The 25,613-nt window shown below is 38.0% G+C and overlaps 1 protein-coding gene across 1 annotated transcript; it reads left to right on the forward strand.

Annotated features, from left to right (window-relative positions):
- Positions 1 to 311: 311 nt before the first annotated feature.
- ephx2 (epoxide hydrolase 2, cytoplasmic) lies at positions 312 to 24,033 on the forward strand. The gene is made up of 19 exons (XM_037542266.1): positions 312 to 628; positions 719 to 803; positions 965 to 1,121; positions 2,002 to 2,192; positions 2,537 to 2,659; positions 3,810 to 3,878; positions 6,403 to 6,498; positions 6,691 to 6,769; positions 7,908 to 7,942; positions 8,026 to 8,052; positions 12,322 to 12,407; positions 12,606 to 12,717; positions 14,381 to 14,449; positions 17,097 to 17,133; positions 17,440 to 17,542; positions 19,024 to 19,093; positions 19,528 to 19,608; positions 19,743 to 19,801; positions 23,766 to 24,033. Exons 1-19 carry the CDS (start codon positions 531 to 533, stop codon positions 23,848 to 23,850), a joined length of 1,662 nt encoding a protein of 553 aa, XP_037398163.1. The 5' UTR covers positions 312 to 530; the 3' UTR covers positions 23,851 to 24,033.
- The last annotated feature ends 1,580 nt before the right edge of the window (positions 24,034 to 25,613 follow it).

Genomic DNA, 25,613 nt, shown 5'->3' on the forward strand with positions numbered 1-25,613 from the left:
AATTCGCCACCAGGCGTCCTATCATGGTACCACGCTGGAATTCACTGAGCTCCTGAGAGCGACTCATTCTTTCACAAATGTTTGTAGAAGCAGTCTGCTTGGCTAAGTTCACCTGATTTGCACACCTGAATTGAATGATTTGCATGGATGAGTGAAGACTTTTGGCAGTATAGTGTATGTAACGTTGCAGTATTGTCACGATTGGCCCCTCCCAGTCCTGTCCATGTGTTCGTGTTTTGGTGTAGCCCTCTTGTTTCATGACTCCGCCCCTGGTTGTCTCCACCTGTTTTCTACCGTCCCTCGTTTTCCCCGTTTTCCCTCCAGCGCCTCGGAACCTCGGTAACGTCACTAGGGCTATTGTGCTACTCTTCGTTGGCTACGGCTCTCTCTCTCGAAGCTTCCTGCTTCCTGCTGAGCACAAGTCAGCCCACTGTACACCGTGCTGTATATTAAGTTCACTCAGCGCAAGCGCTGCCACTCGTTCTCTGAGTCACCTCGTTCTCACCACTTCGGTTCTACATTCAGGTTCGATGTATAAAGCTGCGCTGTTTGGTCTGTGGGGTGGTGTGTTAACCCCTCACCCGCTAAAATCTTTTCAGAAAGTCGAAAAAGTGCTTAACCTTCCAAGGTAAGTGGTTCTGAGTCTGTTGTATAGTTCATAATTAAGCTTTATTTTATTTCTCTATAATTATTCTAAAGCAGGCTGAATATCCTCTAGGGATTTCATATGGAACACCCTCGTGAAGGGAGGAGACCAGAATCCTCTGTTTCGTGCTGAACGGGGAAAGCTGACCCTTACACAGGTAAAGTTTTAGCTGCTCTGTAACTGTGCCACAGTCCAAAGTTCAGGAGGTCTGTTCAGTCCGGGATTCACACTGAGAACTTTAAATGCAACTTTCAGAAACGTCAGTGCTTTTTATAGGCTTTGGGCATCATTACTGATTAAATCTTTGTATGCTTGAAGATGTTTCCAGAGCTGGAGGCTGACTGTCAGAAGGAGGCTGACAGTCAGGGCCTCCCTCTGCCTGCCCAGTTCTCAGCCCAGACCCTCTTTGATGAGGTAAGGCGGGTAGAGTTCAACAAGACGGTGCTTGATGCTGCTGCCACTCTTCAGCGTCAAGGTATGCAGCACATATCAAACCTGAGTACCACTTTCATGTAGTTGTAGATTATCTAGATGTTCCAGTTATAAACTAGTTGGTGAAAATTAATTGATTCTCAGTAGTGCATTGGTTAGGATTGAGGTTATAAGTAAAATTAAAAGGGGATTCCATCAGTTTTTCAAAATGTCATCATAATTCAACTATTGAAATGTATGCAAAGTGATTCACAGTTCTCTTATGTGGAATTTTAATTGTAAAGAACCTTACTGACTTGGATTTCTTTACAATGGTGCTGATAGGAACCCGTAGTTGAAAAGTTTGCTATAGTTTTATAGCCATTTTATTTACTGTAGTTTTTATATGGTATGTTGATAATAGGAACAGAAACATTCACCTTGCTTTGTAATGGCCTGCATCATCTCTGCAAAGAATGGCTTTTAAAAATGTTTTAAACCAAAACCCTATTTCAAAACTATCATAAAACAGTGTCCTGGGCTTCAGGCAAAACATTCATAACAATTTATAACCATTTCAGGTAATATTTGCTTTGTAAAATTGATTTCAGAGGCATTAAATGCTTGCTGACATCTGGACACCACGACTAAAATTCTGACTCTGAAAATTTCTCTAAAGTGGTGCATTTTGCTTTGTACTGCTCTTAATCATTTAATTTTGCAGACATTTTTTTAAATATCTATGGAATTTCCCTTGAATTAATAATTTAATAGATTTTAATAGATATTTAATTGAACATAAGTTAAAGGCAAGGTACACATCAACAAAGCGTCTAGAGAGGGCTATCCAAAAAAAGTTACCATTTCATATGAAAAACATACAGCAGCATAAATGCATCCTATACTGATGATTCTGATTTAATTCTCTCTTGCTTATTGTTAAGGAATAAGTACCTGTGTCTTGGCCAACATCTGGGTTGATGACACTCCTCAGAGGGACAATACTGCTAAAGTTCTCTCAGTCTTGGAAAGCCATTTTGACTTGGTAGTGCGATCCTGCCATGTTGGGGCAAAGCTTCCTGAACCTGCTGTGCTCCACAAAGCCTTGGATAAGCTGAATGTTAAACCCCATGAGGTGGGAATAACCTTGTCCTTGAGCCTCAAACAGAACACAAGCAATACATTTTGACTCAGCTTTTCACACACTTTACTAACTGGTTAATTCTGTGTGTTTTAAATTTCACTAGTTCAGGCTTTCCTGTGCAGTTTTTGTGACTTTTCCTGCTCAAACACACCTGATTCAACTGATTATATTAATTACCAGGTCTTGTCAGTGTGCTACAAGAGGGAAAACGGCAAACTCTGACAGAATTCAGCCCTGAGTTCTCCACCCCTGAACTAGTTGACCGAATGTTGGTAGAGCTTTCATGTGCTGCATGATCTTCATACCTACATTTCTTTAATCGACTTTCTGCTCAGGCTCTCTGGTTGGACATTTCTGAGGAGAGTGTGAAGGCAGCTGAAAGTTTAGGCATGACTGCTGTTCACATTACTGACATCAGTGAAGCGCTGAAGAAGGTGGAGAATCTCACAGGGATAAAGGTAATGTTTGTTTTATTTTGTCCACATTGGATCATGTAGTTCTGTGTCCACAGAAGCACAGTGAGTTACCATTATTAGGTAATCCTGTCTTGTGTCTACACTCACTGACAATTGAGATGCATGCATATCCTGTAGTTGCACTTTGTAGGTTTGCAATTGCCCATCTGTTCTTGCATCATTTGTCAGCCCCACATCTGTGAGTGGAAAGGGACCACCACAGTGGTGGACAGTGTGGTGTTCTTTGTTTTGTTTTTGTATCAGATCCAGCCATGTTTTTTAACATCTTAATGTCATTACTAGGTTGAGAATAATCTACCACCAAAAATATCCAGCCAGCAGAGATACTTTGGCCAAAAAATGACCATTGATGAAGGGCTAGATGTCAAACAAATTATGCATGGAAAAAGAGCTGTAGTCTGTGCCAAGAAGTTGTGTTTCTAATGAAGAGTCTAGTAAAAGTACTGTGTTTACACAATACTTCCATGCCTGCACTCTTAGCAGCATTAAACACACTACCATTCCACTACTGTGTGCTGATCCACTACCTAAGTAATATCTGGTCAGCAGATCCTATGGCTGTCCCTTTACACTGATGGTTGGGGTGGATGTTGGGGGCTGACAAATTGTACAGCATCAGATCAGCTACAGTCAGTAACTGTATACTTGCTACATAATGAGAGTACTTGATAAAATAGAACCCCAGTGTATGTTATCAGAAGTAAGTCATGCTGTAATTGTTTTTATCAAGTGATATTCAGTAGGTCAGAAATCAAGACCACATTCATAAACTGTCATAATTACTCACATAAAGGTGGTAAAGAATGAATGTATCAATAAGCTGATGTTGCAGAGAAAGGAAGAAAGGAAGATGTAGGAAGAAAGGAAGATGTAAATAGTGTAAGCTGTAGTTTAATCTTTAAAGCTACACTATGTAAGTTTTGGGGATTTGGAGACCTCTCTGGTGGAAATGTAGAAGAACATTTTGTAATATCAGTTGCACTTCAGTCCTTCCCCCAGGAGATCAATCTGATTGTGTGTGTGCTGAAGAGTACTCAGAGAATTGTTTTTGAGAGTTTTGTACATTTTTGTGTGATGTATGGATGCTTATGTATGTCAGATGTTTCACTGACTGGTATTGCTATATCAACAGCTTACTGGTGAGCAGGTGCCTCGCTTTTGTGGTCCTGAAGAGGTCAGCCATGGATATGTTACTGTCAAGGTAAAAGCACAACGTCATAATACTAGTGCAATGTTTGAGTTGCAACTATATGAGCCATATTTCAGTGGAAAAGTCATGGTGCTGGTCATGCACTAGATCAGTGAATACAACCTCCAGTTCTAGAGCTGCCTGCCACTTGTTTTGTTTTTCGAACTATTAAGGCAGTGTTCACATTACATAGCCGAAGTTTTTTTTGCCCATATGTGACAGAGCTCAACTGTTTATGCAGAAAAAATCAGATTTTTTGTATATACACTACCTTTTAAAAGTTTGGGATTGCTTGTCATAATAATCTTGATTTTATACAAAATATTAACTGTAAATTTATAATATAGTAATGATTTACATTATAATAGAGATATTTTATATACTATAGTAAAAACATATTTTAGGGGTCTTATTCAGTATTTCAGGAAGTTATGAACTGATGCATACTAAACTGTAATTATCTATTTACAAACATTGTCAAGTTATCTGCCTCAAGATTATTTCAGCATTTTAGAAATACAAAACTTTCTTCGGCATTTTAGAATCACCTATAGCTCTGTTCATCATTCTGCAGCCATCTAATGTTTCATCTTTTTCCTACAAATTATTTGAAACCTGTAAAGTTGCACTGAAGTAGCACCATAGACTCATATTATACATGCATCTGCAACCAAATTGATTTTATATTGTTAAACACAGATTCCAAACTTTGGGACATTTGTTTTCAAATATTTGAATGATTGTATATGGCCACTGGCTTGCTCATGGGGGCTTGCACCCAGATGTTCTTTCTGTAATGCTGATTGTTCCGTAAAGCTGCTTTTTGACAACACCTGTTGTAAAAAGTGCTATGTAAATATACTTGCTAGTATTTCTAGTTAGTGCCCATATGATTGTATTTGAATGATTAGATTGGAATTTATTGTTTTTATCATACAAATGTGCATATCATTGTGGTCCATCATCCAATGTCATATGTGGATATGTACATCATGCATGTGTCGATTTGAAAATGTGGGTTCTTGTAGGTCATTAAGTATATTAATGTGACACATCTTGAATTATGTCACATACACATTTGCATTGCAAAACAGCAAATCGTGTTAAGTACTGTCATGTTCTTTTTTCTGCATTTTTACTGCAATTTTGATCAGTCAGGGACTGCTGTCCTTAAAGGGCAATTACACTGATTTTTCAAAATGCATGCATAACATAGTCATTGAGATATAACAGTCATTCAGTGATGTCCTTCATTATACAGAAACATACAGAGTCAAAATTCATGTGGTGGTGATAGGTTGCAATACCTATAATACAAATATAGACATTTTATCTACTGTCCAAAGTGACCAGTGATCCTACATGTCATCTGAGTTTTATATGTAATGTTGATAAGATAAAATAATCCTTTTAGTCCCACAGCGGGGAAATTCACAGTATTACAGCAGCAACAGAGTAACAGGAGTAAGGCACTCAGTAATAGAAATGGGAAACAGTACAAACATTATCAACATTATAAATAATAAATAATTAACGCTAAATCTCTAGACTATTTACAGGAAAAATAAGGATAATAATAAAATAAAACAGAGTTGCATAGGAATCTGTATTTCACTTAGCATATTGCACAATATGATATTTGCACAAATATTGCACAATTTGATATTTGTAAAATAGTTGTAAATTTAAAAAAGTTTTATTTGAGGTCTGTTTTGCCTTATCGTGCCATGTGTACCTCTGTGCCATAAATAGATTAAAAAGTATAAAGTGAGAGAAATTAAGCTTCTATCTTCTGACCTGAGGGTGTTCAACTCCCTGCATTGTTGGAATGGCCCTTTGATTGCCGACCATAAAGTCACACAATAACCCTGCAAGGAGTGTTGATGTTCGCCATCCTTGCAGGGAGTCGGCACCTGTCCTTTTGATAAGGTAATCATCCCCCTGCTTAATCCCCTCTTCATCACCCTCATCCCACTCACTTACCCCCCTAAAACTCCTCTTCCTCACCTTTATCCTCCTCCCACAATTTCCAGTGTATATAAGGTCCTCCTAAAGTATTCCTAATCAGACTGGCTGTGATAGACTGGCTGTGATCGACTAAGCTGTACCCACATTTCCTGTGTCAGTCAGGTCTATGCTGAAGGTCTCCTAACTTCTGAATCCAGAAAGCTGAATTTCTAACAATAGTTTAGCCCAAAAGCATATCTAAAATCTATCATAAAACAGTATCTAAGGCATCAGGCAAGTTACCATTTTGTGTAACTTTGTCTAGAACAGAGCATTTGACATCAAATTGCCTCTTGACTTTGTTTAAATCTAACCAATTTAATTTAGCAAAAAATGTGGAATTCCCCTTTAAAGTCAAGAGGGTCAAACATTCCTAACACAAATGGATCACTTACAAACGCATGTGAACGAAATAGGCAATTGAAAATGAACAATAGGGCTGGTAACATGAACATAACAAAAGTTTTAGAGGTCAGTGCTGATGCTGTTGCCTAGCAGCAGGGTGACTTATGGTCTGCCTGCCTTTTAGCCCGGGGTGAAGATCCATTATGTGGAGATGGGGGATGGCCCTCCTGTTATCCTCTGCCATGGATTCCCTGAAAGCTGGTTTTCCTGGAGGTACCAGGTAAGAAAATGCAAGCTGCACATGCAACTCTATGTAAGCTGAGCCCCTTTACCGTAAAGCCAGAGACAGTCCAGAAGATGGGCTAAATTCTGAAAGCTTTGCAGAAAGAAGTGACTTGTTAATGATGTAGTATGTGGAGTTCAGCATCTACATGGGGAAAGGCATTAATGACAGATATACTACTGCTCTCAGATTCCTGCCCTGGCTGATGCTGGCTTCAGGGTTATTGCTGCAGACATGAAAGGCTATGGTGACTCCTCTGCTCCAGCAGGTCAGTCCATGTTATAATAAGCTGTAACCATTTAAAATGGTTTAATTACATATCTTTGCTGCTGTATGTTTCTGGTCATTTGTGCTCAGTATTTCTATATTCTACACTATTTTGAATGGCATAGAGGTCATGCTTAGAACTGCTTAGAAATTAGTGGTATTAAATCAAGGGGTTCTTGTGAAGCTACAGAAAGTTCATTGCCAGATTGGAAATGTAGCACCTCAGTCCAGCTCTGTCATTCACTCGCATCCTTCTGATCAATGCCCTCTGAATTCCAAATCGGTAGGGCCTTTGATATGTGAACAAGACAGTCTTTCAGTGACATTTTAATCCTGGTCCAAACCCTTTCAAAGTCGATGATCTTGCTTTTGTCTCTGGAGGTATCTAAAATGACCTCTTGGAGTTTGAAGAGCACTTTAATAGCAACTTTCATTTGTCTTGAGTGTTTTAGTGTTTTTTTTTTTTTTTCTTCAAGACCTTGCACATCCCTGTGGTAGAAGAGCAGTCATTACTCTGTATTTGCACAAGTTCTTAGTGACTTGTGTAAAGAACCCCAATAACCACATGTTACAAAACCACCCTATGACCAATTTGAGATGCTAGGTTCAAGACAGTGAACAGAAACTAATACTAGAAAGGCCTTTAACTTCAAAATTATAGGTTTTATGCTGCTGTTAAACAGTCTTTGGTGTTAATATCCAGCTACAAACCACCACAATAAAAAAAGTTTGCTTAATCTTTGCTTTTTAAAACCATTGGAAGTGCTTTAAGGGGTGGTTTCAGTACTTTCTTAATTTAAATACATGCTTCAAATGTCATGTGGATTCTTTGAGAATGTTCTGTATACATAATGCCCTCTTGTGTCACAAATTCAATTTAAAAAAACAGCATGAATATCCAAGTAAGTGTGACACCTGCCTAAAGGTATTTTGGTTCTGTTCGTGTTGTATGATGATTTGGACCCCACGCTGGGAACGAAAATAAGAATGGCTGTTCTTTAATACTTTACATGTGTAGGGTTTTTTTTTTTTATCTTGGGATTCTGTCTGATGGGATCATTGGTTTCTTTGTTGCTTTATTGTTGAATATGAACAGTTAAAGCAGACTGTTCTAGTCGTATGCTCTAATCTCTTTGCAGAGATTGAGGAGTATTCCCAAGAAAGTCTTTCACAGGTAAGCTAACAGACACACTCAGACATACAGAAATGTTAAAAACAATTGGTGATCTTGTCTTGTTTGTGTCTTGCTCTTTATAGGATATGGTGACTTTCATGGATAAGTTGGTATGTATATTACTTTACACATATGAACAGTATTGTGCAATGTACTTTTTTAGACATCTAATACAAGTTTATCTCAGCAGTAAATTTGTTTTGGCCCATAACCACACTGACACTAGCATAAACACATACACATGCATGCAGTTAAACATCTGCTTAAGCAGGTATTTGACAGTAATTGACAGATATAAATAGACAATGTACAGTAAAATATAGCATATTCAGGACACCAAGAAGTGCTGACTTCCACTCATTTGTTTGAAATACTTGTTCAGCTGCACAATTCCAGACTGGAAAAAAAAAAAAAAAAAAAAAAAAAAATATATATATATATATATATATATATATATATATATATATATATATATTTATAATATATATATATATTTAAATATATATATATATATTAAAATCTCTGTAGATTTAAAGTTTCTCTTCCTCCTGTTCAGAGAGAGAAAGCTGAGAGAGAGCTTTGCTGCTGGACTTGTCTATGCATCTTGGCTCAGTATTGCAGGATCCTGTCTTTCAGTGCTGACTCACACATACCAGAGTGTCACAGAGTGGATTTAATTCTCTTTTTAAAAGTCAAGACTAAGAAGTGTGAAAAAATGTGAGCTTCCTTTCTGGTGATGCCAGGATGTTTGTAAATGCACAGATTTAAATTACAGTGGAATCCTGAGTACTTCTTGTTTCCAAATTCAACATTAATATGCCTAAATTGGTCTGACTAATTGACTGTTACATGAAATCACATGTTCTCTTTCTGCACATTAGTGGTTTTGCACATCAATATACTGGAACATTGAGTTTAAGTGTTCTCAGGATATTGCAGCATTATTTTTTCTATCTTTTGAAGGGTGAACACATAGAAACAGGCCCAGACATTACATGAGACATTTGCGCTCAGCCTTTGTGTAATTTTATTTGTGTATTGCCTGACCATTGCCATACTGAGCAACAGACTTCAGCTAAACATGAGAAAAAAAGTAACATCATATTCATATCCTAGCAAAACAGTTGCAAGTAACTGCTTGTAACTTCCCAAAAACTCAGATAAGCTCACACCACAAACAGGAAGATATGTAAGATTGTATTCTTGAGAATTTCCGTCGTTCCCAGTAGTAGTGATTCATGCATTCTGTAGAGTTCACTTTTTTTTTCCTTAAATTCCTAATATTTTTCATGAAGTTTTGAAAGTTAATTTTCAGTAAAGCATTAAGCAATGAGAACAAAGACAAAGTTCAAGGCTTTAGGGACTAATTGGTGGTAATTGGTATGCCAGTAATCCCGAGCTATATAGTGAACAGACAACATAGTGCATCATATTTAGCACAGAAAGCTATATAAATGCAACATTCACCCATCTGTAAATTAACCTTTCTTCTGCTTCAGAGTCTGTAATCCAAATAATGAGCTTTGCACATATGCATATAATTTGATTATTTTAATGTGAATTGAATTTGTCTTTATAGGACTCTAAACCATTTCATAAGAATGTGTCACAGTGAAGATACTTTCACTACTTTTAAGTATAAATTACAAACACCATGACCTGTCACATTATCTTTATCAGCTTTTAATATATTTTAAATTAATGTTTCCAGGTGTAATTCAAATGCATTAGTTATAGGTGCTGCAATGAGGACTTGAAAGTATTGAATATGAAAATATTTTATTTATTTGGCTTCTCTGTGAATCTAGGACCACTTAGATTAGTTTTCCTACACATTTGTCTGTGCTCTTTTGCTAAATTGTTTCCATCAAAAGTAGATTTTTTTTGGCTTCAAAAAAGAACTTTTTTTAGTCAGTTCAGTCAGTGTCAGTTGTCATAACACTCACTGAGGTGAAATTACATTGAAACAGACAAAAGTGCCTAACAGAAATAAGCTGTTGTAAATGTTTATGTAGATTTGTCAGTTGTCATCAAAAAATAAATGTTGCTGTAATGTATACATTTTATCCATACAAAAAATACCAAAAAATCTAAAACGAATGTTTTTAATGTAGATGACCATTTGCAGAATCATCTGTGATTAAAAGTGAGTCTGAATTGAAGGCAGGTTTTGAATGCTGAAGTATTGCAGAGGAGACATGGGTTCAGATGAGGACAGGGAAGATGACAGATGATGGAGCCAGCAAAAAAGCCAGGAATCAAATAAATCTCTTCAGTTTGCTCTGATAGTGATGGATTTTTTTTAAACAACTCTATATGGAAAATACAAGACGTTAACACCAAATATGCATGACATTTCAGTGCAGTTAAGAATTGAAGCGTCTAAAGAGATTACAGGCTATAATGATGTGATATCAAATGGCGAGGCCAAGCTTGATGTGTCATTACTCTCAGACAGTAACGGGGATGGTGGGGGAAGGGTAGCTGCAGGACTGTTGCCCTATTCTGGGGATGGTCATTATCCTCTAATTAGCCACTGCAGTTGGCAGGCTAATCAAGTAAATATTGTGCAGAGTAAAGTGAATTATCCTGGTGGAGTGATTGTTTTTTAATTTGGGAAATGACTGATGTCTGAGTGGTTGGCTCCTCCACTGGCTAAAGATTAACAGATTAAGGCTGTAATAGTTTGGGTTGGTGTTATGGTTGATGTTAATCTGCCAAAATACTGCAGTGACGGTGAAAAAAACAAGCTGGTGCAATTTGTGTATGCTGTTAGTAGGTGAAGGTTAGCTATTTAAATCATTATTATAATTGTTTATCCAGTCTTGTGGTGGTAAGATGAGTGTTTTAAAGTTAAAAACAAGTTACTGTACAAAACGTATCCCCAATTCCAATGAAGTTTGGACATTGTGTAAAACATAAATAAAAACAGAATACGATGATTTGCAAATCCTTTCCAACCCATATCCAATTGAATACACTACAAAGATGAGATATTTAATGTTCAAACAGATAAACCTTGTTGTTTTTTGCATATATTCACTTATTTTGAATTTGATGCCTGCAACAAATGTGGCTTGGCATTGTCTTGCTGAAATAAGCAGGGATGTCCCTGAAAAAGACTATGCTTGGATGGCAGCATATGTTGCTCCAAAACCTGTATATACCTTTCAGCATTAATGGTGCCTTCACAGATGTGCAAATTACCCATGCCATGGGCACTAACACACCCCATACAGTCAGAGATGCTGGCTTTTGAACTTTGCGCTGATAACAATCCGGACAGTCCGTTCCTCTTTGGCCCGGAGGACACGACGTCCATGATTTCCAAAAACAATTTGAAATGTGGACTCGTCAGACCACAGGACACTTTTCCACTTTGCATCAGTCCATCTCAGATGAGCTCAGGCCCAGAGAAGCTGGCGGCGTTTCTGGGTGTTGTTGATATGTGGCTTTTGCTGCATGGCAGAGTTTTAACTTGCACTTGTAGATGGAGCAACGAACTGTGTTCACTGACAGTGGTTTTCTGAAGTGTTCCTGAGCCCATGTGGTAATATCCATTACAGAATGATGTTGGTTTTTAATGCAGTGCCGCCTGAGGGATCGAAGGTCACGGGCATTCATTGTTGGTTTTCTGCCTTGCCGCTTCCTTGCAGAGATTTCTCCAGATTCTCTGAATCTTTTGATATTATGGACTGTAGATGATAATCCCTAAATTCCTTGCAATTGCATGTTGAGAAATGTTCTTAAACTGTTGGACTATTTGCTCACGCAGTTGTTCACAAAGTGGTGAACCTCATCCCATCCTTGCTTGTGAACAACTGAGCCTTTCAGGGATGCTCCCTTTATACCCAATCATGACACTCACCTGTTTTCAATTAACCTGTTCATTTGTGGAATGTTCCAAACAGGTTTTTTTTTTCCTTTCAGCATTCCTCAACTTTCCCAGTCTTTTGTTGCCCCTGTCCCAACTTCTTTGGAACATGTTGCAGGCATCAAATTCAAAATGAGTGGATATTTGCAAAAAACAAAGTTTATCAGTTTGAACATTAAATATCTTGTCTTTGTAGTGTATTCAATTGACTATAGGTTGAAAAGGATTTGCAAATCAACATATTCTGATTTTATTTGTTTTACACAAAGTCCCAACTTCATTGGAATTGGGGTTGTAGTGGTGAAATGCTCAGTTAAAGCTGGATTGATTACCTAAATAATTGTGCAGTAATAAAGTGCACCCTGAAGCTCAATGAAATTACAAGAAACTTAGTCTCCAATATAGACTTAATAACATTTTCATTGTATATCATTGATATATTTTTCATTGATATTTTTTGTTAATTTGAGAAGGATTGTCTGAATATCTTTTTTCTTGAACCCAGGGCCTTGCACAGGCTACTCTGGTGGGCCATGACTGGGGTGGTACGCTGGTGTGGAATATGGCTCAGTGCCATCCAGAGAGACTGAGGTATGAAGCCCTCTCCCATCACACCTCTGACACAGACTAACAGAAGTTTAATTAACAGATGAGTGTTCAGTATAGTTGGTATACTATGTAGTTGTCAAGTCAAATCAGTAACTCATTTGTTGATACAAGCTTTGCATGTTGAGATGCACATTTGGTTTTAATTGATTTTAATTCAAATGCTCTTTTTTGCAATGCAAGGGCTGTGGCTTCTCTCAACACTCCACTGTTCCCTGTGGATCCAAACAAGGATCCAATGGATAAAATTAAGTCTATACCGATCTTTGAATATCAACTCTACTTCCAGGAGCCTGTGAGTTATATACTGTGTAAAAGTATTCAAATCCGTTTCAAATTTCCAGAATGTTCTGTATTCCATATTACACATTTAAGAATACAGTATGCAGAGACACCTGGTTAAGTGAATAAAAATAACAGTAAAGTAATTACATGTAAGGTTATACAGTATTGTGAAGGAGAGACATCTCTATTTAATTTTCAGACAAATTGGAAGTTTTTCATGAGATTCCTGAGGAGATTAGACATTGTAATTGCTTTGCATAGGGAAGGGGAAAAAAGTTAATGTTTTCAATGACTGAACTTCAAAAATTATTCAAAGATAATAGAATAAAAGAGAAAATTGGATGCTGGTAGACCAAACTGTTAACATTAGATAAACAAAACTTGAAGCTGAAAGCATGACTCTTGCCTCAGATCTGAAAAATCCTCAGGTGTTTGTCCATCCTTCTACTGTGAGAAGGCAACTCAACACTATGGGTCTGAAAGATGTGTAGCTTTCAAGAAACCATAACTTAAAAAAATGGAAAAATTGTAAATCAAACATAGAAACTGCTGGTGTTCAAGGAACAATGGAATGACCATCCTAAATGAATAATTGGGGTTCTCCTACTTTTTCATAATAGTATATATGTAAAGTTAATGTTTTTTCTTGATAACTGAAATTCAAGTTTAATATAGCTGGTTTAATATAGCTGACATTGCTTAATCTTTGAACTCTCAATGAAGATGCATGAAAATTAGATATCTGAGGAATCACTCATGTATTTGTGATTACCATGCAATTTCATTTGCTTAACAGACTGACTGTTCATTGTGGGCTGAGGAAAGGTATTCCCATTACCTGATGTTAATATTATCCAGCATGAGATACTGTGGGACATAAGCAAATATTCAGGGCTTAGGAAAATATTTAGGGTCCATCTGCTTCCAAAAAAATAAAAGGGAAACTAAATACAATGTCTGTAGTATATCCTGATCATTATCAGCTATTATGACTGGACAAAAGTGCTCTTTAGGATTACTGTTTAAGCACTCATTAATTTGTTTACCACCATCCAAATATTCAGATCAATATTAGCAGAGCTGTTTTTTTTAACCATGTAGTTTTATTATTCAATCAAATCATTAACTACTAAACTCTGTCAGGTCTTTGTTTATATGCCCTGATTAGTAGAATCTGAAGAGATGAATGCTCGTACCTGGAATGTGTGGCCATGCACATTTCACTTTCACAAACCAGCAGAATCCAAACTCTTTGCTACCATATTCCATGTATTTTTCACATTTATACTGAATTAGTGGTGGAGGAAATGGTGATTACTATAGAAACTAAACATATCTATGCAGGACAGTGCACCTTACTGAGTATTTTTTCCCACCCTAAAGTAATTTAAAATCATCATAGATCTTCTGTAATGAGTCATTTTCAAGTAAATATTTAGTAAGAACTCATCATTACTTGCACTATGTTTGACAGTAAGCCTAAGCAGGTCTGTTTTCCATATACCTGTTATCATAACAATGTTGACTGAAAAATGCAAATGTATCCTAGGTGATAAAACAGAAGCTGAAAATGTCTGGGTCTTAATACTTTTGCCATTGAATAATGCTTATTTTGCACTTTGTCAGAGAAGAACAGCACCCAAACAGTATGTTCCTGCTGTCTGTCTGAACAGGGTGTAGCAGAGGCTGAACTGGAGAAGAACCTGGCCAGGACTTTTAAACTGCTGTTCACTACAAGTCATGTAAGTTAGTAAGTCAGTGGAGCTCTGGTCTGCAAATATGAAACATATTTACTGATTAGTTAGTATAACAAATTTTAACAGTTCAGTCACACAAGCTGATTGGTTGAGAAGCGTTCTAACCATGCTGTTATTTTGCCATCAGGTTTTTTTTACAAATGTTGTATCACTCCGCTAAGACACCATTGCTAAGCAAGGAATCTGACAGCTGTAGCATGTAGTTGTACTGTTGCTTGTTACAAGCTGTAGTATGCTTGAGGCATTTAAAGTGTGTACAGCACACTCCTTAAATGTACATGGCAAAGCTTGGCTTTAGTTGTGCCACTCTTGCTCCTGCTGAAAAGTTCAGTGTTTCCCTGTTCTTGGAAACCTGTGGATTTGCATATGTTCTGTAAATGTAAAGTTGTTCAGAACGGTTTGATGTGAAATGCTCAATGCTAGAGAAACATACCAAGTCAGAACTGTTCAGAATTGTGGTGATAAGAACCAGATATCTGAATACCGAAAGTTATTGCATTAAATAGTACAACCCCAATTCCAGTGAAGTTGGGATGTTGTGTAAAACATAAATAAAAACAGAATACAATGATTTGCAAATCGTTTTCAATGTATGTTCAGTTGAATACACTACAAAGGCAAGATATTTAATATTGAACATTAAATATCTTGTCTTTGTAGTGTATTCAATTGAATATAGCTTGGAAAGGATTTGCAAATCATCATATTCTGTTTTTATTTTACACAACATCCCAACTTAATTGGAATTGGGATTCTAACAAATATGTTGCCTGAGACAATGTTGTAAATTAGGTTTGTGACAAGACTGGAAAAAACAAACAATTTAGCAGGGTAAATGCAGGGCTTTGTGAGTCGAAGTTATACACAAAAAATATATACAATTTATAACCATGATCAACATTATATATTAGACATATGAAGGTCATTTTGGATATGAAATAAAATGTAATCTGTAAGTTTATCTAGTGCACCATTTCACATCAAACTTTGTTAAATGACTGTTTTCATCTCACCAATTAAATTATACAGTACTTTAGAAAAATCGGTGGAATTCCCCTTTAACGGACTAGTGTAGGGCTTGCAGTTCTTACGCAGACATTACTATGGATAAAGCATGCAGCACATGAGACTTATTGAGGCCGTGAGGTGAGTTCTGCACCACAAAGATCAGTTTTTAATTCAGGACCCTCTCACTAAATCCATGAGTGCTTATGAGGCTGTGCACAAGAGACATGCACTAAATATTGCTTAGTCAGAGAAGTGCCAACTATGGGGATTCTGCTGTCTCAGCAATTTCCCTTAAATTGAACAAAATACAGATATGCCCTAGAGCCTTAATCTTGCTCCTATCTCAGAATAGCAGCAAAATTGAAGACGAAAGCAGTGTGAAGAAGAAAAAAAGGTGTCTGCATTACAAGCCTGTGAAGTCTCATTCTGGTCTGTCAAGAGCACATGCAGAAGTCTGCCTTATCACAAGTGCCATTGGCAGGCTTTCCATATTTACAAGGTTTATCATGGCCATCAGAAAGCAGTGCTGATGGAGATCAAAGAGCAGGCTGTGTGGTTGTGGCTGAGTGACTTGGCATCGTAATGAGGGCCACATAAAGGCCCTCCATCCGGGCCTCTGCTGCTGGAGTAATGAGTCACTACTGACCAGCTAGGCCATCACTCAACCAGGCTGAGACAGCCACAGCGCATTCTAATGAGTGAGTGGGCCAGTGGCGTGGAGGGCTGGCCAGAGACACTGCTCTTATGTCAGCCTTTTATCTCCACACTTGCTCCTGTCAAACAGAGGTTATCACCCAATCATGAAGGGGTCAGACATCATAGGAACGCTCCCCATTAATTAGTGACCATTCGTTCATCCCACATGTGATGCATCTATAAATGCCATTTGCTACACAAAGGGGTGTGGTGATACTATTACTAGAGCTGTTCCAAGGTGGTATTAGTAGGGCAAAGTGCGATAGATTTGATATCATCTTACTCAGAGTAGCAGCTAATCCAAGAAATACCGAAGCAGGGACTTGAGAGATCATATCTAGAAGGGCTAATTAAATTCAGATATCTTGTCAGTCAGTTATTTAATGACTTAACATTCGCCGTAGGCTCCAGGAAATAAAAGTGAAAGGTGAAGTGAAAAGACTTCTTCCTTTTTTCTCAGCAAATGACTTCACAAGGTTAAGGCATGTCAGTAACTGCAGTGTAATGAGTAATTACAGTACTGTGCAAAAGTCAGAGACGACTTTTTGTTTATATTTGTCACTTTGTCAAAATGGCTGTCAAGTTATTTTTTTCAGGATATTTTTTCTGAGGAGATTCAATAAAAATAAAAGTTGGGTGAAATAAAAAGGAAAATAGAAGTTCAAAAAAGATATTGAGCAAATTGAATTGCAGAAAATGCAACCAACTTCTAAAACTGAACTTTGGAGGTATGGAAAAATATCCCTGTAGATTTCTTGGGAAAACTGCATCTTTTTCAGAGGATTTGTTTTCAGTGTTCCTAAATACCACAAAAATTGACATATTTAATTGTTGTGGCTTCTGAGTAATTCTGTTATTTTCTGTTTTTCCTGAAGCTGAAAAATGAATTACTTGTGCTTAGTGGCTGTTTTATTATATTTTATCACAGGATAACATGGTGGCTTCTACTGGAGTCCTTAAGAAAGGTAACAAACTTGTGAAAATATATGTCTGAATTTAGGTTATTTGTCTACTGCTAAATTCTGAATGAGCCATGTGCATTGATTATTTTAATGTGTATCATGTCTCCATTAAACACACTTGATTCACACTTTAAAATTGAATTTAGCATGTGGCACCTCACTCAAGGACAGTGTTAACCTCTGCAGTACTGTGGCCTGTAAAGAGCATAGTTTGACACCGTGGACTTTTGTTTGGGTGTGTTTTGACACCTTGGGGTGTGTAGTATCTTTTTTTTCTGTGGGTAATTGTTTTTTTCCTGTTCCTCTCAGGAGGCCTGTTTGTTGGGTTGCCTGAGGAAGTTCCTAGGAGTTCTATGCTGAGTGAGGAGGCTCTACAGTATTATGTCCAGCAGTACACAAAATCTGGCTTCAGGTACACAGAGAAAGAGGCTCAGAGTCTCAGAGCACTGCATTCCCTAATACAGCACTCTCCACAATTATTGGCACCCCTCGTTAAGATGTGTTTTTAGACTCAGATCCAGTGGCGAACCATCTTCAGCTTTTGGGCAGAGGCCACTAGATTTTGATTTAAAATGTCCTGGTATTTCAGAGTTCGTAATGCTACACACCCTAACAAGGTTCCCGGGGCCTTTGGAAAAGAAACAGGCCCACAGCATCACCAATCCTCCCCATACTTCACAGTGGGCATGAGGTGCTTTTCCACATACTCATCTTTTGTGTTATGCCAGACCCATTTAGTGTTTGTTGCCAAAAAGCTCTATCTTGGTCTCATCTGACCAAAGCACGCTGGCCCAGTTGAAGTCCCAGTACCGCTTAGCCAACTCCAGACATTTATGTTTATGTTTGTAAGTGAGAAGGCTTTTTCCGTGCATGCCTCCCAGACAGCTTGTTGGCATGTAGATAGCGCCTGATGGGTCTTATGTAGACTTTGTGACCCCAAGATGCAACTCTTTTATGCAATTCTTTAACAAGCTTTGGAGAACTTGCTTCTCTTACCATCCTCCTCACTGTGCATGCTGGTAAGAAACTTGCATCCTCGTCCAGGCTTATTTGCTACTGTGACACCTGTTTTAAACTTCTTGATTCCTCTGACTGTAGATATGGGCAGGTGTAGGTGAGTGGCTATTTTCTTGTAGCCTTTGCCTGACTTATGAAGGTTGACACACATCTGCCTTACTTGAATGGTGTTCTCTTGTCTTTCCCAAGTTGAAGAGTGGATAAGAGAAATAGGCCTGTGTCATGTTGTATTTATACCCCAGGGAAACAGGAAGTGATTAATTACTAATTAAAGGTTCCTAGATACTCTGATCAACTTTATAAACTACAGTAACTACAGTAGAAATGACAGAAATGCTTCAGTTATATTTATTTTTTAGGAATTGTTAGGGTTGCCAGTAATTGTGGTGAAAACAGGTGATTTTATGAAAAATAATGATTTAGTCAGGGATTTTTAAGTTCACTTGAGTTAAAAGTTACATTGAGATTATGCTTCTGAAAAATGTAATTTATTTTAAGGCTTTTAACACATCTTAATGAGGGGTGCCAATAATTGTGCAGGGCGCTGTATTTTTTTCTCCGTTAATCATTTGACTTGCATAGGTACCACATTACAGTATTATTCAAACTGTGTATGTCACTGATGTAACAAAACATCATAAATTATATTTTATTAGTACTTTATATGGGAGAGAGGGACAGTCCTTAACTTTAAAGTATGCTATGTATGTATTTTTTTTCCAAGGAATTTTGGGCAGCTGATATTTTCAAATCGAGATAACATTAAAAAACAAACTGAAGGAGAATGTATAATTTGTGCAGTGATTATGCATGCGCACTCAAACATTCCCTCAGTACAAAAAAACTGCAACTTTAATGATCATGTATGTGTCCAAGGGGTCCTCTGAGCTGGTATCGGAACGTGGAGAGGAACTGGCGCTGGCTGTGTTCCAGGCCAAGGGGCAAGGCAAGTGTGCTCCAGCTTCTCTAGCTGTGCTCCAGCTCTGACACAATCACTGTCAAAAGCACCCCAGTGCCCAGCTCTTCAGCAAACTCGCATGGCATTAAGCACAATCATGCACGCTGCACGCAACAGATGGTCTCCGCTGCCTATTCCCCAACATCTGCTCCTGAAAGGCCTAGAATGAAGTGCTCTGTTGCACTCATTACATCTCTGATAAACATATCTCTTAATGCAGTGGATGTAGACCACAGCCAATCCTTTCTAACTGTTAGGTTCTGCTCCACAATGGACACTCTGTTTATTTGCTCGCTATGAAGAAATGTCAGTTTTTCTTACTGTTCTTATCATGTGTGAGCAGTTAGTTTGCAATATTGTTTCGTGTGGATAGCAAAGACGACAATATCACATGCTTCAGAGAACTCTTTTCCTATATGTAGATCCTGATGCCAGCTTTGATGGTGACTGCAGGGCAGGACATAGTGCTTCTGCCCAGCTTTAGCACTGGCATGGAGCAGATGGTGAGTTCAAGTTTAAACCCGAAGTGAAGTTATTTGTAAACTTGTAATCGTTTTATATTTAACACAATATCATTAAACTAATTTCAGTATTTCTGATTTTCTGATTCAGTGAGTTAAATGCTTTTTTTCCCAAGATTCCCAATTTAACACGAGCCCACATTGAGGACTGTGGTCACTGGACCCAGATGGAGAGGTATGTAAATTATGCCTGCTCGAGTGTACAGGTTTAGAGCACATTGTTCTTCCAGCTGGACGTCAAATGAACATCACATAAACACCCCTTAGATTTAACGGTACTCATGCATTAAGCATTAACTCATTGAACCTTTGTCTTTAGTTATATTTGTCAAAAACAAGACTAGGAAGCCATAGTTTTTGCTGGGCTGGTACTGGATGCAGCATATAAACACCTTTCCAGTTTAGGCAAGTGACCAGTTAACATTTTAGTCCACCTGCCCACATTTTTATCAGCTCCTCTTTATGAATACATGCACATTTTCTTTTATAATACCACTAGTAGTACTAGTACTACTACTAAAATCTGTTCTCTGATTTTGTATTATAGTTCTATCAACTGACGTCATGAATAAATCCATAAAGACCATTAGGTCTTAGAAAGCAAGATGTCTGCCTAGTGCTTTTCCCTACAAAATGTGGCACAGAGCCACCTACCTTGTGAAGAGGCCATTTGACTGACATGTAAAACAACCAATTACAACTCACTGTTTTGCCACAGATGATTATTAAAATCCTCAGATCTTTCTCTCATTTTTCATCACAGCGTCCAGTGCAGCAGCTGTTCAATAATGCTAACTACAATTTTGCTGGAAAAATGAAACTTTGTTTGCTGTCTGAATTATGAAAGACTATACTGAAGTGTGTACATGAATTTGCTGATAGCCCCTCAGAATGCACCTGACAAAATCCCAATAGTTGTGGCAGAAAAGACATTCCATTTCTGTGTGAGCAAAGAGTCTCAGACTAGGTTTAAATTTCTACTCATGCACTCACACAAATCCCAGCATTTACCTACAACAATGAAACACTGGTAAAAAAAAAAAACACTGCTTATACTTGAAAGTGCTCATTTCCAATTGAAGTGAGACACAGACCTGGGCTAGAATAAACACTAATTACTAGGGATGCATTGATACCAGTACTGGTATTAAGTATCAGTCCAATACCATGTTTGTTAACTTGTACTCCAAATTCACTGATGCCAACATTTCGATACCTGCTGATACCATTTGAGAAGCAGTGTGCACTACCGTGCTAATGAACAAATGACTCAAACTGGTTGTGATTGAGGCTCTGTTCACACAGAGAAGTGATACTTCTCCTTGGCATTTTCCCACCAAACCTGCGCTGTGTGACTTGTTTTGAGACACTCAATCACTACTGATTCTCCAATACAGGTAGAGACACAGGCTAGAATCTGAGGCAAGAAGTCTACATTTGCTACCAAAATCCAAAAAATGTTGTCTTTACTCTGTTTAACTGAATAGAAAAGTCAGTTAGAAAGGTTAATGTGGTGATTTTTTTTTTTTGTAAAATAGCATGTTGAAACAATTTTCGGTCCAGTTTTTCTCACTTTCACCCTTCGTCGGTGGTATGTTATGTCTGTGTACTGTAGCTTAGAGCACACAAAAAATGAATAGCATTCATCTTCTGTCACTACAGTCAAACTGCCAATCTCATAGAACTGACTGTTCACAAGGTTAAACAACCCAACCTTGAATCCACTTCTCCACGAAATTCCTCAAATCCTGGCCATGATTTAAAGCCAAGGTCTGCTGGGCTGTTGCGTTAAACAATGCCTCTGGGTTTTTAATCAAAAGCAAGAACCAAGACACTGCTGTGTTCTGGAGTCATGTTAAGTTGGCTGGTAAAAAGCCCATATCATGGAAAAACAAAATTTGTTGAGAAGTGAGTTATGGTAGTATGTAAACATCCATACAAATGTCAAGTTCACCTTATAATACAAGAATGTAGGATATGTGCCCTTAGTAGGTGTTAAAACACCCTGATATTATGTATTTAAACTTTTGTAATGCTACATGTCGTATCGTGAAATAGGTGGAGAAAATCTAGAAAGCGGTCTAGAAATCAGATAAGCATATTATACATAGATCACTTCAGTGTATTAGCTGTCATAGAGATGGAATGGATGCATGTTTAGTCAAAACTAACCCCCCCCCTCCCGCCACTCCTTACACTCCAATAGTGACAGATGATGGCAGTTGCAGGCACCATATCAGACATATTGGTGAAAATGGGAATTCCATCCATCTCTGCCCAGGTCTAAGCAATGCATCTACTGCTCCACCTTCTAACTCCAGTCATTTCATTCAGAGGGGAATTTGAGCATTTTGGCTGAAGTTGAGGCAATTTTGCTTTAACCTATTTCTGCAGGCTTTCTAATGGCCACTCTACCAGCAGAATGGAATTTAAATTCAAATAAAAAAAAATGTTTTTAGATTTTTTATTTCTACATGCAAATTAATAAAAAAATCAAGGCTCAACTGAGACCTCCAAAACAAGGATAAAGGCATGTGGATTATGCATTTAACCTAGACTAAAAATACAAAATATCTTCATCAAACTCAGATTTTCCTTCCATGTTAAGTGTGAGTAATCCACGCTTTCTGTAATAATAGCCAAGCTGTGTCTAATTATAGTTATCAACAGGGCAGAACTGGACAGACAATGATTTAAGCATCTTCTCCAATCAGCTGACCTGAGACCGCAGAGCACTTCTCTGGAACTAAATCATTTGCTCATTGTCTTAACCTCAGTCCCCACTCTGATCACTTGGCAGGTTGTTGACAGTTGTCAATGTTGGCGATAACGCTTCTTTGGAGCAACACCATAGAAAAACCATGATTCCCTATATAGCTTTTTAAATGCAAATGAGATGTGCGATCTGAAAAGCATTTTAAAAAAAGCATTTTTAAAATTTAAGGTTTAAAAAACCTTCCAGATGTAAAAATAAATGTTAAGGTTTTGTCTCAGGAGCATTCAGCTTTGGTCCTGGCAGGCTGGTGTCCTTTGAATTTAAGTGTGATTCAAATTTATACATCAGTTCAACACAAATAAAATGCATTACATCTACATGATTCTTGGAAAAAATAGGTAAAATGAACAACAGTAATTGTGTTGATGTAGTATATTTTGTACATGTGGAACCAGTGAACTTGTTCAAGTAAATTCCAATCAAGATTTTTTCAGTGCTGCTCTTTACAAACTAAAGGTTTATTCAACCCAGTTTTCTTGAGGTTGAGGGAGAGCACACACTTCCTCTGAGACTCTTGAGGCCCCCTCTCCTCTTTTTGAACTGCCGTTAATGCAGCTTCATTGTGTGATGCAGAGAGGTGGGGGAGGGTGTCCATCCTACCTACCCAGAAAGAATGCTGTCTTGGACTCCTGGCCATGGATGGAAATGGTTTTCCTAGGCTTTATTTCTAATCAAAGAACAATTTAAGAGCCCTTGTTTTTAGGAATGTGAATAGGTGGGACTGTGGTGAAGCTGCAGTGTAAAACGTTTATGTTCATAACCAAAATCAAAGAAAAATGCAAAGGGATAAGTGTAGTAGTAAGTAGTAAGCATGTTACTATAGTAAGTGTGAGATTGTGTGAAAGGGAGGCATTTTGGTGTAGATTGAAGCTTAACAGGTGAAAGACAGGGTGACTGAGTCTCTGAGCTCCAGTATGTAAGATTTGGGGATTTGGAGACCTCTGTGGTGAAATGTTTAATTGCATGCAATATGTGGACGAATATTTTGTAATGGCAGTTACGTTTTGGGATGATTCGGATTGTAGGGATGCTGAGTATACGTATACAAAGAGAACTCGGTTAAAACTTAATGAAAAATGAAGGATGTCTCTTCTGTTGGTGAAGGATCTACTTTTGCCATCATGTCTTCATCAGTGTTTTTTGCATTTGAGACCTAAATATTGAACTGAACCTTCTTTTTTAGCCTGTTTTTGTGATATGGTCCAAAAAACAATTTCTATTTGAACAAATTTTACACAGTGGAACTTTTAATGTCTTTACATTTCTGTGATTTTTTTTTTTTCTAGTTTCCATTTTCTTTATATTTTGCAGTGAATTACTTGTTTTAACCATTTGTTTTTTTTTTGTTTTGTTTTTTTATCAGGCCCGCCGAGCTGAATAAAATCCTCATCCCCTGGCTAAAAGAGACACACGAGAAAGCATCCATTCCCATCTTTCCAAAACTGTGAGGGGATTTTCAAGGCCTCAAGAGTTAGTGCAGCCACACTGTGAGAATGGACAGCTACAGCTGGGATTCAGTACATTTATATTCAGTAATATTTGTATGCTTTTTACAGAATACTGCATTAAACAACCCCAATTCCAACAAAGTTGGGACATTGTGTAAAACAAGAATAAAAACAGAATAAAATGATTTGCAAATCCAGTCCAGTTGTCGTATTTTGCACTCCAAAACTGTATTTACCTTTCAGCATTAATGGTGCCTTCACAGATGTGCAAGTTACCCATGCCATGGACACTAACACACCCCCATACCATCAGAGATGCTGGCTTTTGAACTTTCTGCTGGTAATACGGACAGTCCTTTTCCTCTTTGGCCCGGAGGAGACGACGTCCATGATTTCCAGAAACAATTTGAAATGTGGACTCATCAGACCACAGGACACTTTCCCACTTTGTGTCAGTCCATCTCAGATGAGCTCGGGCCCAGAGAAGCCGGTGGCGTTTCTGGGTGTTATGTGGCTTTCACTTTGAAGTTTCACTTTCGAGTTAACTTTAACTTGCACTTGTAGATGGTGTGACAAACTGTTCACTGACAATGGTTTTCTGAAGTGTTCCTGAGCTCATGTGGTAATATCCGTTACAGAATGATGTCGGTTTTTAATCCCTCCCTGAGGGATCGAAGGTCACGGGCATTCATTGTTGGTTTTCTGCCTTGCCACTTACTTGCAGAGATTTCTCCAGATTCTCTGAATCTTGATGACATTATGGACTGTAGATGATGAAATCCCTAAATTCCTTGCAATTGCACATTGAGAAACATTGTTCTTAAACTGTTGGACTATTTGCTCACGCAGTTGTTCACAAAGTGGTGAACCTCATCCCATCCCTGCTTGTGAACGACTGAGCCTTTCAGGGATGCTCACTTTATACCCAATCATGACACTCACCTGTTTCCAATTAACCTGTTCATTTGTGGAATGTTCCAAACAGGTGTTTTTCGAGCATTCCTAAACTTTCCCAGTCTTTTGTTGCCCCTGTCCCAACTTCTTTTAGGTTGAAAAGGATTTGCAGATCATCGTCCTAACTTCATTGGAATTGGGGTTGTAGAGCGCTGCACTATTTGCCAACCTAATTTTAGTTTGCATAATATGAAGTTTCCAAAAAGCACTTTAATAAAAGCTTTGTGCAAAGCAAAACAATAAATGGCCAAGTGTGTTTGTAATAAACTGCATCTTCATCACTGTGTACACAATAAACAGCTAAAGAAATGTACACCATCTTCCTAATATAAGCTCTCAGCGGAAATATTAATCCTGTTCCAGCTCCACGGCACAGCGCTAGTTCCTCACAGCCAGTAATCAACCCATTCAAAGCTTTCACTGTTATCAAGATTGGAAACAAGACGCTAGCTGTCATTTCCTGAGGTGTAGATTTGATTACAGTCATGGAAACCAGCCTCTTAGAACACTGTGCAGTTCTCTTTGTTAAGGCAAGTTGATTACTGTGACCTGAGTCTGCGTCTTTTTAATCAAGTGAGGAGAGGTAGGCAGAGCAGGGCCATCTTGGTCTCTTCCATTTAAACAGTTGATACTTTCAGAATGAAGCTTAAAAGCAGGCAGGCTTTGTAGTTGCGGAGGCACTTCATTTCATAGTTAATTTCATAGGGTTGTACATTTTGGTAATACTTTACTGTAGGGCAAAGTTTATGAGGCTACATGAGTCTTTCATGACAACTGGCATAACACCTATGTTAGGTGACAGATTTATT

This window comes from Pygocentrus nattereri, chromosome 10 (genome assembly GCF_015220715.1).
Source record: "Pygocentrus nattereri isolate fPygNat1 chromosome 10, fPygNat1.pri, whole genome shotgun sequence".
Taxonomy (NCBI): domain Eukaryota; kingdom Metazoa; phylum Chordata; class Actinopteri; order Characiformes; family Serrasalmidae; genus Pygocentrus; species Pygocentrus nattereri.